The 20,669-nt window shown below is 42.3% G+C and overlaps 1 protein-coding gene across 3 annotated transcripts in view; it reads left to right on the top strand.

Annotated features, from left to right (window-relative positions):
• svila (supervillin a) overlaps positions 1-9,137 on the top strand; it is a 54,747-nt gene extending 45,610 nt beyond the window's left edge. For 2 of the 3 annotated variants that reach the window (XM_071485662.1, XM_071485663.1), the window contains 13 exons: positions 220-395; positions 1,156-1,309; positions 1,713-1,992; positions 3,561-3,715; positions 3,796-3,901; positions 4,211-4,418; positions 4,520-4,653; positions 4,772-4,927; positions 5,911-6,054; positions 6,323-6,444; positions 6,629-6,784; positions 7,740-7,760; positions 8,186-9,137. In XM_071485662.1, the coding sequence (XP_071341763.1) occupies positions 220-395; positions 1,156-1,309; positions 1,713-1,992; positions 3,561-3,715; positions 3,796-3,901; positions 4,211-4,418; positions 4,520-4,653; positions 4,772-4,927; positions 5,911-6,054; positions 6,323-6,444; positions 6,629-6,784; positions 7,740-7,760; positions 8,186-8,272 (1,899 nt within the window). In that variant the 3' untranslated portion in view covers positions 8,273-9,137. The remainder of the gene's footprint in view (positions 1-219; positions 396-1,155; positions 1,310-1,712; positions 1,993-3,560; positions 3,716-3,795; positions 3,902-4,210; positions 4,419-4,519; positions 4,654-4,771; positions 4,928-5,910; positions 6,055-6,322; positions 6,445-6,628; positions 6,785-7,739; positions 7,761-8,185) is intronic. The other variant, XM_071485664.1, reaches the window with a different exon arrangement.
• The last annotated feature ends 11,532 nt before the right edge of the window (positions 9,138-20,669 follow it).

Here is a 20,669-nt window from a genome sequence, read left to right as displayed (position 1 = left end):
TGTGGCATGTCTGAACATTTCAATAGATGAACATGTAAAGCTGTAAATCAGTCACAGCTGTAAAATGAGCATTAAAGCCATTATGCAAAGTATTTGAAAATGTTGAACTTTGGTTCCCCCTGGTGGTCATAAAAAAACACTGTTGCAGACAGCAACACATGCTGCTACTGCTGGCTTCTATAAAACACCTCTCTCTCTTTCTCTGTGTTTCCTGTGCAGGTTTTGGTGTTTGACTACGGCAGTGAGATGTACATATGGCACGGGAAGGAAGTGACGTTAGCCCAGAGGAAGGTGGCCTTCCAGCTGGCCAAGCACCTGTGGAACGGCACCTTCGACTACACAAACTGTGACATCAACCCCCTCGACCCAGGAGAGTGCAATCCACTCATACCCAAGTATGGAAACACACACTAGAGCTGAGAAGCATAATCAGATATTGGGGGGGGGGTCCACTTGTTTTTCTTCTATCCCATTTTCCCCTTATTCCTCAGACATTGTCTCTCACTTAAGTTCCAGTGATTGGCTTTGTAGCATCACGTGACCAGTGCCAAAAAGGCTAGAAAAGTTAGAGTTAAATTAGAAACACAAAATATATTAATTCTCCATAATTTATAGGTTATATGACCAGGTCTGGAGAGGCCGGTGCCTGGGTCTGGACCTGGACCACAGTCTGCTTATTAGTGACCTCTGGTATATGCAGCAGATCATTCACATCGCAGGTTGTGTACTTAGACTTAACACTGTGCTCTTTGCCTTTGCAAAATCATTACAGAGCGAAAAACTGTCCACCATCTAAACAAGTTGATGCAAAATTGTATTTGTATCTAATGTTGATACATCAGATAACAACAAATAGGCTCCTCTACTCATGTTGATGATAGACGTTTATCAGTGACCACAGCTTCATAAAGTCTGTAAAACCTGCAGGTGCATAATGAATAAATACTGAATTGATTGAGCAGGTAAAGAAGCTGGTAAATGACCAAGAAGAATGTGATCAGTCTGAATTTAGTTTCCCAAACTCATTTCATGGTCTTAATATTTGTCATTGATGAGTGAATGCCAGAGACTGTTACTACACTATATTGGGAACATTTTCATTGATGGAAGTGCTGGTATTGTGTCATAGACGAACTGTGTCCTCTCCACTTGTAGGAAAGGCCAGGGCCGACCTGACTGGGCCGTGTTTGGCAGACTGACTCAACACAATGAAACCACTCTATTCAAAGAGAAGTTCCTGGACTGGAGTGACTCCAGGAAAACACCCAGTCCCACAAAAAACACCAACGACCACATCGCTGATCAAAAGGTATCTGGAAGTACTTCATCACGTCAAAGTCCTAATCTCATCACTGCTGTGACATAGTGGTAACATGAGTTCCCAACCTTTTCCAACTCATGGTCCACTTGAAAATCTCAAAAATGTCAGCAGCCCACATCCGACCCCATAACAAGTAAACAGTGTGGTCCGGCGGCAAAGTAAATCAGCTGATCTATTTAAAAAACAACCAATTAAATTTTTTTTAAAAACATTTTTAATGCTGTTAAAGATCGTTTCCTTATACAACATTTAAAAACATTATTATTTTATTTTTATTTGTTTATAATAACATTATTTCACCAGAACTGTTTTGAAATGATTTGTCGGCACAGCCCACCTGTGGGCCCCAGCCTTAGAGGATTATACACTGACACTCTTATTTCCACCCCAGGAGCAGGCCACCTCTGATCAGCCTCGGGCGTATGATGCCTCCCTGATGCTGCCCCTCCATCAGGCGCCTGTCTGCACCAAACTGGATGGGTTCAACGTGGGGCGGGGCTACGGCCTGGTGGAGGCAGAGGACTGGCGGAGCTATGAGGTCAGCACTCTAGCGGTGGAGGTGTGGCACATCCTGGAGTTCGACTACAGCCGCCTGCCCCGCCAGAGCATCGGCCAGTTCCACGAGGGCGACACCTACGTGGTGAAGTGGAAGTACATGGTCAGCGCTGCCGGTGAGCATTGACTTCCTGTTGAACTTTATTTTAACTGTGGTAAATGTGCACGAAATGATACAAAAGGCATCCAGAACATTTTCATTTGATGAAACGGTGCAGAATTAAAAAGTTTTTTGTTTGAAAGTGTTACTCAGTGTAGGGTCGATACAATAAGATTAGTCAAATATGCAAAGCTGCAGAACAGCAACTTGGTGTTTAGACTGCAGGAACCACAACATGATCGTCGGTTGTGTGTGGGTGACTGTAGCTCTAGTCCACTTCCACTGCACATCATATCCCTCTGACTCACTCTGAGTACAGCCAAGAATTTCTTTGATTTAGACACCAATCCTCCTCCAGACAAATGCCTACAGATACAGAAAATCAACCCACCAGTTAGAGGTGTCACTAGAGGCCATATTATCACCATTATTATGACCAAAAATGGGAGAAAATGTAGTTGCTGTGTTGGGACACAATCCCAACAAAACAACACATTAATGCACTGCAAAATATTTTTTGCTGTGAACTGACTAATATTTAAGAGTCTAATCATAAGAAAAAACATTGGCCATCTGATAATCCACCTCCCCAATAACATGTTCTTGTATGATCGATTAGAAAAACATCCAGGCACAACGCAGTTGTCATTTTCCACACAGCTGCCACGTTGCTTAAATATCAAATACACTTGTGCCCATCTGAGCGCTCAGGGGTGTGATGGTCTTAAAATGAGGTGTGGTCAGGCGCATTGTTGGCGCAGTGCTATCTTGAGGCACCAGAAAGTGATTGATCAAGTGATTGATCAACAAAAACCTGGTCTGAAGTCAATGGTGCAGTATTTCACTGTTATTATAAGGGCGAATCCTGACATAATTGTACCGCGTCCAACATTGTGCGGCCGTTCCAGAGCACAGTGCCACCACACATGAGCTTGGAATGTGTTTACTGTGATTAAATCACCTGAAAACAACACAATAACCACACACACCTACATCAGACTGGTCGGATTAACTAGTCAAATTTCAGCTGAGGGGGAAAAAATGTTAAACTGAGGGTGCAAAAGCATGTACTGCATCCTCAGTTTAAGATTTTGACCTGGGCCTGTTGACGTATACAGTCTGCTCTCGGCTTTCGCTTTGCACATGAGCAGATCTGTTTTGTCTGCAGAGAAGCATTCTCTCTTACTACCTTGCAAATCTGCCATTATGATTATGATTTGTCAAGATGCAGGTCCACCTGGCTTTTAAAGGGAATGGGAGATGGCACTGTTGCACGTTACACCCATAACACACCTCAGATTAATTAAGAACCATTCACAGCGACCATTTATTTCTGCCATTAAACTAGAAAAAGTGGATTTGGACTCACCCTAAATGTACTTTCTTCATGTTCTTAGATTGTAAAAATAGGTCCCTCAGATTTATATGACAGACAGTTCCATATACATTTGAATATACAGGTGTCTCAAGTGGATTGTATATAAATGCGTGGTGGAATGTATAAATGTAGAGGAACAGATTTTCACAGCAACAGAGTTGTAGTCTGTCACACCATTACATTAATGTCTGTCTAACAACCATCAGTTGGGAAGAGACAGAACCCGGAGCAGCTGAGGACAACAGGGGCTGGGAAGGAGAAGTGCTGCTACTTCTTCTGGCAGGGCCGCAACTCCACCGTGAGTGAGAAAGGAACATCAGCGCTGATGACGGTGGAGCTGGACGAGGAGCGAGGAGCACAGGTGCTGTACAGAAAGTCTATGTTCGTAGTTAGTCTGTTTGTGTGCAGAAAGCCTGACTGTTTCACCTCCTCTGCTCCCAGGTTCAAGTGCAGCAGGGTAAAGAGCCTCCATGTTTCCTGCAGTGCTTCAAGGGAGGAATGGTGGTTCACTCAGGGAAGAGAGAAGAGGAGGAGGAAAACTCGCAGAGTAAGACCACATGATTACTTCAACACTGTCGCTTTACAAGAAAAACAAACTCACCATTTGGTCTTTTTTATCACTCGTCTGTATGCAGGGTAGTGAAGAGCGTGTTGACTGACTGTTTCCTGAATTATAATCACTTGGACATCACAAACAGAAATCAGCCAGAGGGATATTTTCCCACAGCTTCAAATAACTGAGCTGATGTTGTTTAGATTTAGTCTTGTTGTACTTTGATTCAGCTGTTTTGTTCTTTTATGTTTCCTGTGAACACAACTCTTCCCTCGCCTCCTCACTCTGCTCCTCTTTCCTCAGATGACTGGCGCCTGTACTGTGTGCGTGGAGAGGTGGAGGTGGAGGGCCACTTGCTGGAGGTGGCCTGTCACTGCAGCAGCCTGCGTTCCAGAGTCTCTATGGTGCTGCTGAGCGTCAGCCAAGCCCTCATCTACCTGTGGCACGGCTGCAAGGCTCAGGCACACACGCGAGAGGTGGCACGCACCGCCGCCAACAGAATCAAAGAACAGTGAGTGGAAACTTCAACCAAAGTCTGATCAACCTGTAAAACCTACTAAGATATTGGCTGTATTGTCAGCGATCTCATCCGTCACATTTGTGTTTGTGCAGTTGTCCTCTGGAAACAGGCCTCCACAGCAGCAGCAAGGTGACCATCCGGGAATGTGATGAGGGAGCAGAGCCCACGGGATTCTGGGAAGCCCTCGGGAGGAGGGACAGGAAAGCATACGACTGCATGCTGCAAGGTGGGGGAACTTCAGAATGTAAAACCTGACTCTTACCTTTAAACAGATGAAGGGTGTGAAGAGCGCAGTTTACTAATGTTCTTGTTTATGTGTCATGTTTTTGACCTTTGACCCTCAGACCCAGGCAGGTTCAACTTCACACCTCGTCTCTACCAGCTGAGCAGCAGTTCAGGGGAGTTTGCAGCTGTGGAGTTCCTCTACCCAGCCAGAGACCCCAAGCAGGTCAACTCCATGCCCTTCCTGCAGGAGGACCTTTATGCAGCTTCCCAGCCAGGTGCGCGCACACACACACACACACACACACACACACACACACACACACACACACACACACACACCATTTCATGGCTTTAATCTTAAAAGTATACAAGTCCCAATGTTTTAATACATTTTTAATAAATTTGCCAATTTACACATTAAACGACAAAACGTGAACCCTGATGCAACATGTATTAATTTGTGAGGTGAAGAACATGACATTATAACTTGTCAAAGTGAAAAAGGTTTTAGCTTGTTCCTCAGTTAGTTTGGCAGGTAAAAGCTAAGATGAAATATTCTTGGACTGGAAACAAGAGGGACCTTCCCTGATTAAATGAGGAGTAAATGTGTTTGCCAGTGGGAAAAGAATATTTTCACTGGTTGCTCCCCTAAAATGTTTCCAAGAATCAGTCATCCAAAAACTTTTCCCAAGCGTTTTCCATTAACCTTCAGCACTGTGCTCATAACTTAAACCACTTAAACCAGGGATACGACTAACGACTATTTTCATCAGCAGCTAATCTGTAAACTATTTATTACCAACAGTCCAAACCCCAAAGATGTTCAGGTTACAGTAATGTGAAAGGAGCAACAAATCATCACACTGGAGTAGCTGGAACTAGAGGATGAATTATGTTTTTGCTTTGTGCTTGCATAATGATAATAGTAAAATAATAATAATTAAAAATATATATATATATATATATATATATATATATATATATATATATATATATATATATATATATATATATGATAGTAATAATAGAGTGATTTCCTTTAGCTTTAATGTTGACCTAAAAACAGATTCTAAAGTCAACTGCTTAGAGGCCCTCTTACCAAAAACCTCAGGAGCACACACTGAGAAAATGTTTGGAAAAAAATTGACAAATAAATGAAGCATGGATGAATAGATGTGAATTTGTCTGGTTTATATGCATGAAGGATCTCAAATAAGTAAACACTGACCTCATCGTGTCTCCTCTCTCCTGTGTTCAGCCTTGTTCCTGGTGGACAACCACCATGAGGTGTACCTGTGGCAGGGCTGGTGGCCTCAGGACAGTGAAAGCACCGGCTCAGCCCAAATCCGCTGGGACTCTGACAGGAAGTGCGCCATGGAGACTGTGCTGCAGTACTGCAGAGGTATTCCAATTCATTCTTATTATTTCTAGAAAAGTCACCACTTCTGTTGCTCAGTGGTTGTTGTAATATTTTAGTTATTCGTTCCGGTATATGTGAGGTCAGTCTTTACTGGAAGAGCATCCACAAAGCACAGCACTAGCCACACTAGTATGGGAAGAGTAATACAAAAACCAAAACTGCAATAAATGTTTTTAGGCTAATTAAAAGAAAGGGAAATCTTGATGTGCTGCTTCAAAGCCAGTGACCTGTTTTTGCTTTATTTCTCCAGAAAAGAATGAGAAGAAGCCTCCAAAATCATATCTGATCCACGCTGGTCTGGAGCCACTCACCTTCACCAACATGTTCCCCAGCTGGGAGCACAGAGAGGACATCGCTGAGATCACTGAGAGGGTGTGTGGATCCAATCAGTTTATCTGATCAGTCCCATCAGTGCTCTCTCATACACAGTTCTCATGTGCAGTTACTGTCATTATCCCTTATTGATTTTCCTAATTACATTTATTATTTATTATCCAACTCTCCGGGTTCTTTTTGCATTGAAGTTATATATACAGTATTTTGTGTGTGCTCTCAGGAGGCAGAGGTGTGTAACCAGATCATCCTGGTGGAGGATGTGTTGGCCAGGCTCTGTAAAACCACGTACCCCCTGGCAGACCTTCTGGCCCGGCCGCTGCCCGAGGGAGTCGACCCTCTTCGCCTGGAGGTCTACCTGTCCGATGAGGACTTTGAGGTAGGAACTCGCCGACTGTCACTTATGTCATTTTAAGGTGGATACACCTTAAGATATTAGTATGATACTGTCAACAAATGAGTGAAAAGAGAAGGAGGTCGAAGTTGCGTAATACTACCAACAAACCAACACAATAAATAAATATATCATCATCGGTAAAATCACTATACATGTACTGCACTTACTTGTATGGTTAGTTCATGCCTCTAAATTTCCCATACGCTATGATTTTTTTTGTTTTTAATTGTCAATCTTAGTCATTATTTGTATCACTGTAACTTATTCCAAAGTCTGGCACCACAGAACCTGAAAGAACAGAAACCCATGTTGGTATTAAAGGAGCTATGTTTTACTATTGCTACATAGCTAACATTAGCATCAACAGCTGTTTACTTACCGGTCTTGCCAAGAGCTTCATCTGTCATTGGCCTTTACAAGAGAAGAGGTTATAATAGATACTCTGAGCAGTGCTGCTTCTTTAGGGCAGAGTGGACACAACAGTGACTCGCAATTGAAAAGTGACCAGACCATTACTACTGCAGCTGTGAGAAAGGATCATGAATATAATAATTTCATTTTCACAATTCTAAATAATAGTTGGGGACTATTTACAGCAGTGAGTATTTCAAGCACCAGGGCAGTGTATGTACTGTATGTTGAACTGAGTCCAAAGTAAACTACTGTGCGTGTGTGTCTGTGTGTGCGTGCGTGCGTGCGTGCGTGCGTTCGTAAGTAATGAAGAAACATGTCACACAGACCACAGTGTATCTCTTTAATGTGCTTTAACAGTTAAATACTTAGTGTCCATGTGATCATTCATCCTTTTCTTCCTTCATCCCTCTTTTGCTTTTCTATCTTCAATCTTCTCCGTTTGTCCTTCATTATGTTCTGTCATCTTTTCTCCATCCTCTTGTCTCTTTGTGAACTTATCTGTGTTATTCATTCCACCCTCCAGGGTGTAGGGGCTTATGGGAAGGTGAGTGGTCTGAGTTGAGCATGGATGACCCGGACACATTGCACAGCATCCTCACTCCTTATCTATCACTCCTACTCCCTTTTCCTCCCAACTCTATTTCACTACTCTTTTTTACATTTTTTTTAATTTATGAATCCTCATGTCTTCAGCATGCTGTTCACTCACAGTCTACGAGTTGGTTCGGACACTGCACTGAATCTTGGGAACATGAAGTGATCAAACTTGAAACAGGCCATATTTTACTGAAGTGGAAGAGTGGAGTTTGTGTTTTTAATCTCACTGATGCATGAGTGTGCTCTCAGAGGTTACTCATTCCTCACCATACCAGCTGCAGGATTTGTTGCCTTTGTATGTCAAACTACCATGTGACTGCTGGTGCAGTGTTGTGTGTTTCATGCAGATTGTGTGCATGATTGTTCCCACAGAAAGCCCTGGAGATGAGCAGAGAGGAGTATGGGGGTTTGCCCGTCTGGAAACAGGTGAACCTAAAGAAAGCCAAAGGACTTTTCTAAACAGCTGAAACAGAGAGCTGGACTAAAGCCACTGAGATGTTGTTCTGTCTCCTTTTTTGTCTATACCTGGACACAACAGTGGCTCAGGGATAGCCTCTCCTGAGTTAAAGGAGGGATGAAGAAGGTCATGGAAGAGTCGATCAGCAGGCGAGAGCTGTGCCAGCTTCTCGTGCTGCAGATTTCTGTCTCATCTGCGTTTTGTGTTGGTGTTTTGTCAGTAGGAGACAAATAGGCAGATGCACCTGTGAGTGAATGTGTTAATAGTGCTTGTTTAAATGCACACTCTGTTAATGTATGTACATATGTACAATAACAGGACAGCCAGTGCCCTTACACTGTTGGCGACGCAGCCGTCTGTTAGAGTGGGAGCAGGTCTGTCAACCTGTTCAACACACTCCACTTTAGACTCTCTGTTACTCTTGTATGTATGTTGATGCAGTTTAAATAATTTATATTTATATCAAATCTACATAGGATTTTTTAAAAGCTTCATGAATATTCATTGAACTAAAATAAATAAAGCGTATAATGAATGTTGAAGTTTGTGTCATATGTTGATAAATACTGGATCTGTCTTGCTGTACAATTCAACATTTGCCGTTTACAAATGAAATGATGCAGTTTTGTTTTTTTTTTTTTTGGATGTGTTTAGTGTCATTAATATTTCAGATAGAAGAAAGGATACAGGCTCGGTTAAAGGCAGAGACAGAGTGATGATGAAATGTATCTGATTTTTAAACCCCACAGTGTATAGTGCCTTGCTTTGTGTACAGTTTATATACAGATCATAGTCTGCATTTTGAAGACTTTTGTGATATGAAGAACTATTAGAGAAATAAAACCTGAAAGTTGGAAAGTCTGAAAAGTTGTTGTCTGTTTTTTGTCCTTATCAAACATACAGTTTAGTGTTTTCTCAATGTCAAGCTCATCACAGAATTATCATCACGCACTGATCTGAATAATGTTTTAAAACATTTGATTCACTGAATGTCATAAGTTCCCATAATATATTACTTTACTCAGCCAGTAGAGGGCAGTATAACACCAACTTCTGCAGACTGAAGACATGACTGTTGCAGAAACTCAGATCAGTTACATCCATGGTCACTCTTTTCAGCTGTTAGTGTCAGTAACACTGAGCAGACTGTGTTTACACAAGACAAATTTACACCACTTTCTTCTTCTGTTGAATTATCAACTGAAAGGAATTTGTGATGAACAGTGTTTCTTAGTCTGAGGTTGGAGTACAAATGTGAAAGCTCAATAGATGATGACTAAAGTGGGGAAGCAGCCCGTGTCCTGAGGTGTGTTTCTTTGTCAAACTCTATTCTTTGTCTTTGCTTTTTTTTTCTTCCAAAGCACTGGTTGATTTTACCTCTTCAATTATCTCAGTCTATGATGTATTTATCTCTTATTTATGAATGAAACTGAAAAAAAAATCACTGTAAAAATAGGGGTTACAAGAGGAGGTTGCCTCTTTTTAGGGGCCATGTTGAAGTCAGTTGCTTAAAGGATGCAAAGATTCCCAGCACGAATCCTTGACCAGGACAATCTGCAAGGGAAAAACATTGTGTTCAAGTCTGAGGGTGTTGGGTCGGGGGGTATCAGAAAGCCAATGCAGCATGCACCTGATCATGAAGAAAATACAAGTTGAATTAATATGATTTATAGGCCTTTTTTTAAAGCAGACTGTTTGACTTTGTCATGGTGGGAAAAGCAGGTGTTACTAATAACATTATGGACGGCTCTGTTCTATTCACGTGTACCTGTAAGCCATGATGGTGTGACAGTGAACCCACATGTGCTAGACCAGGACCCTAAAACTGAAGCAGCGAAATGGAATTCAGCCATCATTCGTTTTATTAATTACATCTGTGATTTACACTGTAACATGTTAAAATGTTTTCTGTGGAAAAATAAAGAATAATGAAACAACATCTCTCTGATGTTAGCAAGGCTATCGTGTTAGCAGGATTTATTTAGAAAGGAAAAGACATGATGGAGAAGAAAGAAATATGAAGACGTCGATCTTACTCTTTGATTTGCTCTCAGTGTCGTCAGCAGGGACCACTGGTGGAGGCAGTTCACCCCTAACAACCCAAAGATGCTTGTTCACCAGACACCTGAATAAATTCAGAGTGACTCTGAGCACGAGGGTCTGGATTCACACATTTACACTGGTAAATGTAATGAAAATGTCACTGCATGTTGATGTTACACTCTTATTACCAGCTCTGTCCTCTGGGTGTTGAACAGCCCACATTTAGTCTGTGTGCTCCACATATGGCAGCTTTACTGATCCTGTTAAAAAGCTCAATTACCTGTGTGAAGTCTCTCTCTCACACACACACACACACACACACAGGTGAAAGCTACAATCATCCATCCAACCTGTTAAACCTCACGGCCTCATTTTCCAGGCCGTCCTCCAACTCTTCACACACACACGCACACACACACACATGCGCTTGTACTGAAAGCTCTCAGATGTTCTCAATATCAGCCTTTGGCCTGTGTTGAGGAACAAGAGCAATTAGAGGGGAATTTCATGCAATCACAGTAGAACAATATACACAGCAGGTTTCTGTCCATCCAACTGTTGCTCAATATTTTAACAGCCTCGCTGACAGCCTGCCCTCAAACAGCAACAAGAGGGAGAGAAAGAAGCTGCTGCCTTTTCCAAAGAGGTTGGCAAGGAGCTGCGTGGTTCTCGCTGTTTTTCATCTGCTCGCCCTCTCTTGCATGCTAAGTTGTTGGATGCAGAGGCTGTGCTGGATTATTCTGTTACACATGCCTCCTCTGAACTCCTCTGGCCTGCGAGGAGTTTGATGTGCGACACGGTGCGTATCTGCCCCCACCCACTCCTCCACACCCACTCAGTGCAACAAGCTCCAACTCCCCCCTCCCCCTCCCCTAATCCTCTCCATCCCTCCACTCTCTGTCTCCAGGAAGACAGTAGGACGTACAGTACGCTGCTGCGCACACACCGCAAGGTGTGTGTAGTATCTCTGAACCCGTTTTTGACTCTGAGCCCAGTTTCTGTGCCGAGCTCCAACCAGCTTTTCTTCTGATACAATCCTTTTACAGTATGCAAAGACATGAATACAAAGCACCATGACACACACACACACACCTGTGTAGTACAGTCTGTACTACACAATTACTGTTTGAAATTGACTGAAAGTTATTCTTCATATTTTAGCGGTGCTCTTCAGATTGCTTAAATGTTTTGTATTATTACTATATTATTTTGTATTATTGTCTTGTATTACCTTAAGAACTACATTTTAAAAAAAAATCTGCATCTACTGGGACTTTTTCTTTGGTAAAAATATTTCCATCATCAATTTCCTGTGAGATGGGAAATGTTATTACTTGGTTAAAATCATTTCAATAATCCCCCTGTAAAATTTTATGTGTCACATAAAAACACTCCTGCAGTGAATTTTAGAGCTTTCTAGCACCTTTAATAAAACTCAGTTCCTCTTCCGCTGGCACCTGTGCGTTTTTTTAATTGTACAACAAATATGTGCACTGTATGTTGTTACTCTTCTATTCCACTACATTTCAGAGGGAAATATAGTCTTTTTTTTAAACTTATCTGTGCTTATATGATAGTTATTGGCAAACCATTTTCATTAATATGGGACATTAAAGGTCCCAAATTGTATAAAGGTAGATGTCCATGTGTTTTATGATTCTAAAGCAGGTCTAGGTTCTATATTAATACAGTGAAAGTGTCAAAGCCTCAGTCCACAGAGAAATGCACACAGCCTGTATTCAGAAACTGAGCCTTAAAACAAGCCGTCAGGACTTCTGTAACTTTGTGATGTCGCAACAAAGCAGTCACTGCTCTCAACCACGCCCAAAGCCCCGCCCACCTGGACCCACCATTCAACCTTACAGGAGTTGGTTTTGTCTGATTGTTTACCTGAAATCTGCTATATTTTTTATTCAGTCACTCAATCACTGTCAGCCAATCAGAAGAGAGTTTCTGAGCCTTCTTCTGATGAGATGTAAAACTACACTGAGATGTAGTTTGGTTCTTAAAACCACAAATGTATCTTCTTATTGATAAAACACTTCAAATAAAACACAGGAGAAGTGTAAAATATGGGACCCTTGCATGAAAAAGCACATGGACACCACAGCCACACACACACACACACACACACACACACACACATACACAGCAACTTATCTTAAGCCTGAGAAAATAGAAAAATTTTCAGTTTGCTTTTGAATGTGGACACAGTTGTGACAGAGCTCAGGCTCTCAGCCACTAGAACTGATCTCAGGAGATCTGGATCTGATTCAAGGTACAGTTAGAAAACCACCACCTGAGAGCTCTGACTGCACCGTGAACAGAGACTGTTCTGGGGGGGGGTTATCTTACTGTGGTAGCCAATGAAATGATTTAGGTACTGAAGTAATGTGCATCCTGAAGAATGGATTCTGAGATGGATCCTGTGAATCGTTGGGTAACTCAGCAAAGAGAGCATTACAATAATCTGCCCTGAAAGAGATGATATTCGAGGGATTAAAAGCTGATTTACTAACTGGCCTCTCGAAGTTAAGACCAGAGTCCAAAATAACTCTGATTTTACTGAGTTAAGATTTACATCCAGCATACAGACTGTAATTATCAGATTATAAAATATGACACAGCATTAATAAGTTAAAGGTGCCCTGTGGAGTTCAGTGTCTCTCACTGTGTTCTTGAAGTCGAGCGAGTGTGTTCGTCATAAAACTTTTTTATATGCTGATTTTTTAAACCCTGCACTGTTTACATCCACATTTGTTTGCTAGCGCTCTTCTTCTTCACTGGTGTTCTTGGCACGCTGCTATGTTTGTTGGCACATAACTGTTGATCAATGGATTAGCATGAAACTGATGACAGGATGTACACGTGCATGTGTGTCGTCACGCACAAGAACAAACACCACATTGCTCCACGGTGTCAAAAACTCCACAGGACACCTTCGGACATTTAGAACTGCTCTTCCATAAAGTCTAACCTGATTGAGAGACTTATTTAAGGCCAAGACATCCTGACTTTTAGACAACATCCACACTTCTATGTTTTCGTTTTAAAATGAAAATGATCCCTGTCCACACTTTCACACCTGAAAACACATACATACATGAACATTCACGTACACTGGGCATGTGTGAGCCGGTGTAAACAGGAAGCTGATTGTCTCTTCTCAACTGTACTCAGCTGATTAGTTGCAGAACATGTGACAAACGAGGAGGTAAAGACAGTTGTTGTGTTAAGATGCAGAATTGAACTGAACAACAGCTGTTAGCAAAGACAAAAAGCTCAGTAACACTTGTAATTCGTTGTCCACGTTGCTTTCACCACTGGTAGTCGAGGTTGATAAGACCAAATCAGGGAGTGACCGGGTCTACATCATCGTTTCGCAAGGTCTCAGTTTCTGTCCATCCAGACCACCACACAACCTCACAGTTTTAAAATGAAACACGGCCAGCAGTGCTTCCAAAAGTCTCTGTTTTCGGGGCTCAAAAACTCTGCAGTAGTGTGGACGGGAGGTGAAAATGTAGCAAAAGAGCTACGTTTTAAAACGAAAACATCATAGTGTGGTAGTAGCCTTAGTCTCTGGTGACCAATTGCATCATTTTTGCCCCTCCCTAGATGCCTATGTCTTTTATACTACTACACATTTTATAACCCAGGCTTTCAGGTACATGTGTTTAGCTTAAGAACAGTGCTCCTCATGACAAATGATTGATAAGAGTAAAATTGGTGGAGTGCACCTTTAACACCAGAGTGGAAAATACTTTATATATTTGGTATTTTGGATTTTACATCCAAAACAGAAGCTCACCTTAAAAAATATAACATGACTTACCTATCCATCAGTATAAAAAGTAGTTCTACCTCAATCAGGTGCATGAACATCCTGTTTATACATTAACCAGTAATTCTAAAGAAGTATTAGAAAAAATGTTATAACACCATAGTATGTGACAGTGCCTCATCCTGAGCCTCCACAGAGCCAGTCTGAAGCTTTGCACCTTTGTGTCGGTGCAGGAGAAAGGTGAAACTGTAATGTTTGTGATTAATTATTAGATTATGCGAGGGGTAATTAAAATATCAGTCAATATTTACTGGGCCATATGCCACAGGTGCTTTTGCAGCCATGACTCGCCTGTGAATTCTAATGGCCCAAACAGGGGGTGAAAAAGCGCCCGCTGGCAGGTATCTCCCTAATGCTCTTAACCATCTGCCGACGCTCAGCCCACTTCCACGCTAACATAATGTTTTGTTTATGATAACAGTGTTAATTCAACACAGGCTTAGGTGCGAAGTGGCACAGTTGAGCTTTAGCACCATTTATTCCACAATATTTGCATTTGGCGACTTGCCTGCCCAACAGCACCCCCCTCTCCTCCTCTCCTCCTCTCCTCAATCCACAGAAGATGACAAGCAGCAAACAATGAGAGTCCAAATAAGGCTTAGCACATATTCTTCTGAACGCTGTGTTTCCTTTTTGTTCAGAGTTTCTATTTATGTGTGGATTATCACTGCACTCAGCATCACAATAGAGCCACAATCCTCCTCTCCTCTCCTGATTCCTCTCCTGATTCCTCTCCTCTCCCCTCCTGATTCCTCTCCTCTCCTGATTCCTCTCCTGATTCCTCTCCTCTCCCCTCCTGATTCCTCTCCTCTCCTGATTCCCCTCCTGATTCCTCTCCTCTCCTGATTCCTCTCCTGATTCCTCTCCTCTCCTCTCCTGTTTACTCTCCTCTCCTCTCCTCTCCTCTCCTCTCCTCTCCTCTCCTCTCCTCTCCTCTCCTCTCCTCCCCTGATTCTTCTCCTCAGGTTGGAAAAAAGCTCTAAGCCCAACACTTCCTGTCCAAAGTCTGTGAAAGCCACTTCAAAGACTGAGTCGAGATGATTTATGGGAAATGAATTTCAGAAAGAAAACTTTTTTTCTCTTTTCTGGTGCCCTGAGCTTTTAGTGGTAAGCTCTGCTTGTTAACCCAGATTTAGATCTCTACCCTGATGGAGCCCATAAAAGTGGTGTGGATTTATATAATGTGGAGCGCAGCCACGTGCCTCGGGTCCCCTCGCTCGCTGTCTTTCCTGTTCGCAGTCCAACTTAGAGCTGGACAGTCACTTTGAAAGCTGGATGGAGACTCTGTGCCACCTGAAGCTCCTCAGCTGGAGGAAAAACGGAGACCACACACTCCAGTATGAGCTCTACAGACGTTTAGACTTTATTCCACAGGTTTATGATGGAATTAACCTTTTTACTCTGCAGCCACTTTGACTTTTAGATGGAAGGATCAAAAAATAGGTAGTAAGATGAGGGTAGCCCTGCCACTAATGATTTTTTGACAGAATAATGTTTACTCAAAGTCCACTTACTAGCTTTTTTAATAATTTCTCACATTTAAATGTCAAAACTACTACTTTGCAAAATCGCAGTGTGACTGAGTGAAAATACTAAAAGGCCTTCCTTTATTCAAAGGTTCTAGGTAGTGAGCAGCCATCAGAACTGTGGACGTATGAAACTTAAGAAGCAAAATCCTTCCCAGGTAGAAACACTGCATTGTAGAAATCCTGATTTATTTCATGGATCTGTAATGTCCTAATAATTTCCTACTTACTTTCCTGAAAAGAACAATCTGAACTGGTGCTAATTATAGGAGAAAGTCTGTGAAAGAATCTGCCTCTTTTCAACCCAAGTAATTATTCATTCATGATTCATTTATTGTTGGAAACTTTACTCTTCTTGTTGAGTTGTATCCTACAGAAGTTTTTTTCTTTTTCTTTTTCATCTGTGAAGCCCTGAGAGACAAGTGAGAAAAAAAATCCCAGGCTCATTTTTCTTGGTGCATGTTGAAATTAAAAATCACCTGGAGGAAAACGTGAATGGTTTTATTCTTGTTTAGACTTGGGCACTGGTGCAGTTCAGCCTCATGTGGCCAAACTGCGTATTAACATCATAAACACCACCTGACAAAATAAGGTCTTCTGTATTTTCTCTCCTTTAGACAAATTCAGCATTTTGGCGTAATCAGTTAACCTGCTGTGCTCTGACTGTTGAGGTTATGCTGAAAGTTAACTTGAAGTAACAGAGTGCAGCAGGGATGAAATATTTTTGTAGGCCAATCCAAATGTTAGCATCAGCCTGGTTCCCTCGACAAAGAGCCAATCAGATTTTTACATCGTCTTTTGGATTTCCGCAGAAAATAAACTGTGATAAACGAAGGTTTATGATACTGGCAGGTTTTGTTCAGCAGGATAACCTTCACTAATGAACGCCACTTGACATATGAGTTTTGCCAGAAGTAAAACATTTACGTTAAACCAATTAAACCAGTCACATGATTTCAACGTCGCCTCTGCTAAAACTTCCAATTTGAAGTTTGATTTAACTCTGATCTACAAAAGCCTTTTCTCTTTGGAAGCTATTAAGGTGGTGACTATGTAATAATTAATGTCCCCAACAACAACTGTGGTCTCTTTTAGCCTCTTGTCAGATACATTTATTAAGACACGTGAAGGGGTATTTACTGACGTATCTTATGATGTAGAATAAAACATGAAAATGTCTTGAGCTTATTGTTAGCATGGACCTTATTTCAGCCATCTAACCCAAAAAAAAACACCCACACACTTGGGACAAGGGAACTGGAATGCTGACTAATTTCCAGGTTTCAGGAGTCATTCAGCAACTGGAGAGGTGCAAAAACAACCGCATTTCAAATAACACAGCAATTCACATGACAAACATTTCATAAGGCGCAACGACATTTACAGACCTGTAAAATAAAGCATTACCAAAAAACCTTTAGACTTTATCTCCCAAACTTTTTATCTTGATGTAACCTAATCAAAACACTAAAGTTGAGTCTTAGCACTTTAATGTAGTCTCCATTATTTTATTTCAAATTGAATTTGCTGAAGCTCAGAGCCTGAAGTTCAAATACTTATTATCTGTACTGTGTTTTAGTTGCTTGGTTGTGCTACATATTGATTAAAAAGACTATTTACTCTGAAATTTGGGTGAAAGTTCAAAGCAGCAGTCTGGGTCACATTATTTCCTACATCCAGCCTGAAGAAGTCTAACTGCTGCTTGAAGTATCTGCCAATCACAGAATCAATCAAAAGTATCTGAGCCTTTCAGAGGAGCTCCCCTACCACGCACTTCACCAGTAGGTGTGTACCTCTGTCTGTGTGTGTGTGTGTGTGTGTGTGCACCTCCAAATCGAAGCCTTTGGACCAGAGTCAAGAGACTGCCCTCCCACTGCCACCTGGCATCATTAGAGGCTCTGATCCTCTAATCAACACCAACAAACACCCTCCCTCCCCCCTGCTCCTCCATCCATCCTCCCCTTCACCTCTCCATCCTGTGGCCCGGGGCCTGGCAGCCTGCTGCAGAGAGCAGACTAGTGGGTGTTTTTTTTAGCGAGGTGGGGGAGGGCGATGCTAACCAGGTGGGTGATGATGAGAGCAGACCTGGCTGCTCCTCTGCAGACGGCATGCTGGGTGCTGGTGGTGGAGAATTTAGAGAAGGGGGGGCAGTTTACTGAAATTGCACTGACATACGTGATGCTTGTGGTTGTTTTCCGTTCAACCAGCTCGCTGTAGAAGTTATTTTCTGCTAGACTTGTAAGCCAGAGGTGGAATTTTGGATTTGTGAAGCAGGAAGAGGTTTGCCTGTGTCATGTAGAAAACATGTGCCGGTCAGAGCTTAAATGAGCCTCACATCAAACGTTTGCAGGGAAAAGAGGAGGGTCAGGTGTATAATTTGAGACGCACATGGATCCAAACAAAAACACAAAGCGGCGTAACCAAGAGGAGAGAGTGACTCAGCCTCAGGACTTTGCTCTCTGCTGTTGTGCTCTCCAAAACCCAAAGCTGGGGAAACAAAAACACTGCTCCTCTCTTTAGTTCGACTCCAGTTGGGATGTTGTCCTGCTTTAACTGCACAGAGAGAGATGAGGAGACAAGCTGGAAACTCTTGGGCCCTCAACAGCACATTTTCATGTCTGTTACAGCACAGTTCACCCTCAGGTGACAAACAAGCTCATTGAATCCCCACCCCCACCCACACACCCACACACAGGCCTGGGTGCTGACTGGAGGGACAGCTGCAGTGTGCAAACAGCTGGGTGCTGTCTGAAGCATAATTAGTGGTTAATAAAAGAGGCTAATAAGGACTTACCTTCAGTGGTCAATAGCTAAATGAATTCAGTCAGAGCAGAGCAGCGGACCAGCGGTGTCTGACAGACTGATTGGACTGATAAAATGTGTGACCTGCACCCGTCCTCCAAAGCTCTTTCAACTGAGGAATCAAACTTTTTGTGTTCGGAGCCGACAGAAAAGGAAAACAGACAGTTGAATGTGGTTTCTGTGAAAAATGAAAACCGCTAAATATACACAGAAAAAAACAGCTAAGAAAAATAAAATCCAATTTATTTAACCCCTTTGACTGAAAATTAGGGATTTCTTTTTCATAGCCTAGATCATCTTTTCGCAGCATGTGGCTCTGGATGACGTCGTCCTTCACGTTGGTCCAGACAGAAACAAACAGTAGCTGTGTGTCGATTCAGGGGGCGCATCCTTTGGAGGCTGCATTTAAAGACTGATTGTGTCAAAGTGGCACAACTAGGTTGTCCCCAGATGTAGCTGAGAAATGCATCCTCCTTTTCCCGATCAACAAAGGATCCATCGGGTGGATCCTTGGCGGCCCAGCCTATCCCAAGATTCATTGCAGTTGCACCAAACAACACCGACAGAAACCCTGAGGATCACGTTTTTAAATGTAAATATTGGGTTTCAGCTCAGTTCAACAGCTAACGATACAAAACCAAGAGCCTTAAAAACTCAAAAAAAAGGGAGGTTACCTGTTGTAAAAGGTTGCTAGGTAACAGGAACCAAGCTTTGCAACGCAGCGGTGAGGGCGGGCACAGCTGGTGATGCAAACAGGAAATCCGCCGTCTCATTTTGGTTCGGCCTTAATGGTCTACACCTTCACAGACTGTGGCCAATAAGTTGGGACAAACTTCATATTTAAACATAATAAGAGCACAAAAACCTTCCCATCAGACTCAGCTCTACTTTATGCTTAAGGCTAATTAGCACATGTTAGCATGTTAACACTGAACTAAAATTGTGAACCTATGTAAAAAAAAAACTCATCTTAATTTCTTCAGGCATGTCTTTGTTTTGGTCATCAGGACCCTGCTCTGCTGTGAGGCTGACACACCTGAGCAGCGGGATCATGTTACTGTGACAACACACTAACGTAAAGAAGCTTCTTCATCCTTGTGAGTTCATAGTGTCAGTGACAACATGAGGCCAAACAAGAAAACACGATTCTGATCTGCATGTTGTGAAAAGAAATAACACTTACCTCTTTCCTAGAGTCTCAGCAGAAGAGAAAAACATTATAAAAAGAAATATTTTATTAATTTTGACATAACCATAAATCATAGCTGCACTAAATTACAGTGTGCTGCAAACATATGAGCACAATCCAAGCTTCACTCAACTAAAGTTGCTCTTTGTCATTAACTTGCGGTGGTTTGAGGGATTCATATCCCTAAATGCTCCACAGTGTTTATTACATAATGTTCTGATTACAATAACAACCGTGCACGGCTCATTGTTACCATAATGACTGTCTGTAAAAACTACATGCACAGTATTGACAGCGAAGTAATCAGATGACATCTCATCTTTCATGTTCTGCTCCCACTGCACTTCTGTGAAACGTATACAGTCGCTCTCACTTCAACCCGATCCCGTCCGCTCCCTCGCTGTCCTCAGTGACCTCATGTTCGACAGCACCTCATCTCTATTGTGTGTGTGTTCAGCTCTAGCTGCTACCTGGCCTGTTGTGGCCTTCTCCCTGCCTGATCCCTGCTGTGATTTATCCTCACAACCCGAGGACCAGAGCACATAAATATGTATTTACAACCTGTAAACTCCCACCATCCAAAAAAATGATTTAAGTTGGTTGACTCCGTGCCCTCCCACTACAACTGGGTTTGATTTGTTCATGTAAACCAGATGCAGGTGACGTTCCATGCGCTCTTCCAGGGATGCAGTAAATTAAAACCAGGACAGGTCTGAATCTGATGAGCGCTGTGACGAACCTGAAACCCACTCAGGACCTGTGGATACACCAACCTACCGGCTTTAAGATTCCTCAGAGGTCTGCACTGTGCCGCCTTCACCCTGAACTCAATGTAACAGCTCACAGTTGTTTTATTACCACCTAGTAAGCACTAATTCAGCCAAGAAGGCAAAGTGATGCAAGCCAAAGCAATCCGCTGAGTGTGGGTAGCTTTCATCGCATTTCCATTTACCAGATAGCTGTGATCCTGCGCTGTCAGCTTTAAAAAGCTTATCAGC

This window comes from Trachinotus anak, unplaced genomic scaffold (assembly GCF_046630095.1).
Source record: "Trachinotus anak isolate AG129_WGS33_773 ecotype Australia unplaced genomic scaffold, CSIRO_AGI_Tana_v1 ptg000009l, whole genome shotgun sequence".
In the NCBI taxonomy this organism is placed as follows: domain Eukaryota; kingdom Metazoa; phylum Chordata; class Actinopteri; order Carangiformes; family Carangidae; genus Trachinotus; species Trachinotus anak.
Note: the sequence above shows the minus strand (reverse complement) of the source record. Positions and strands in the feature narration are given on the sequence as shown.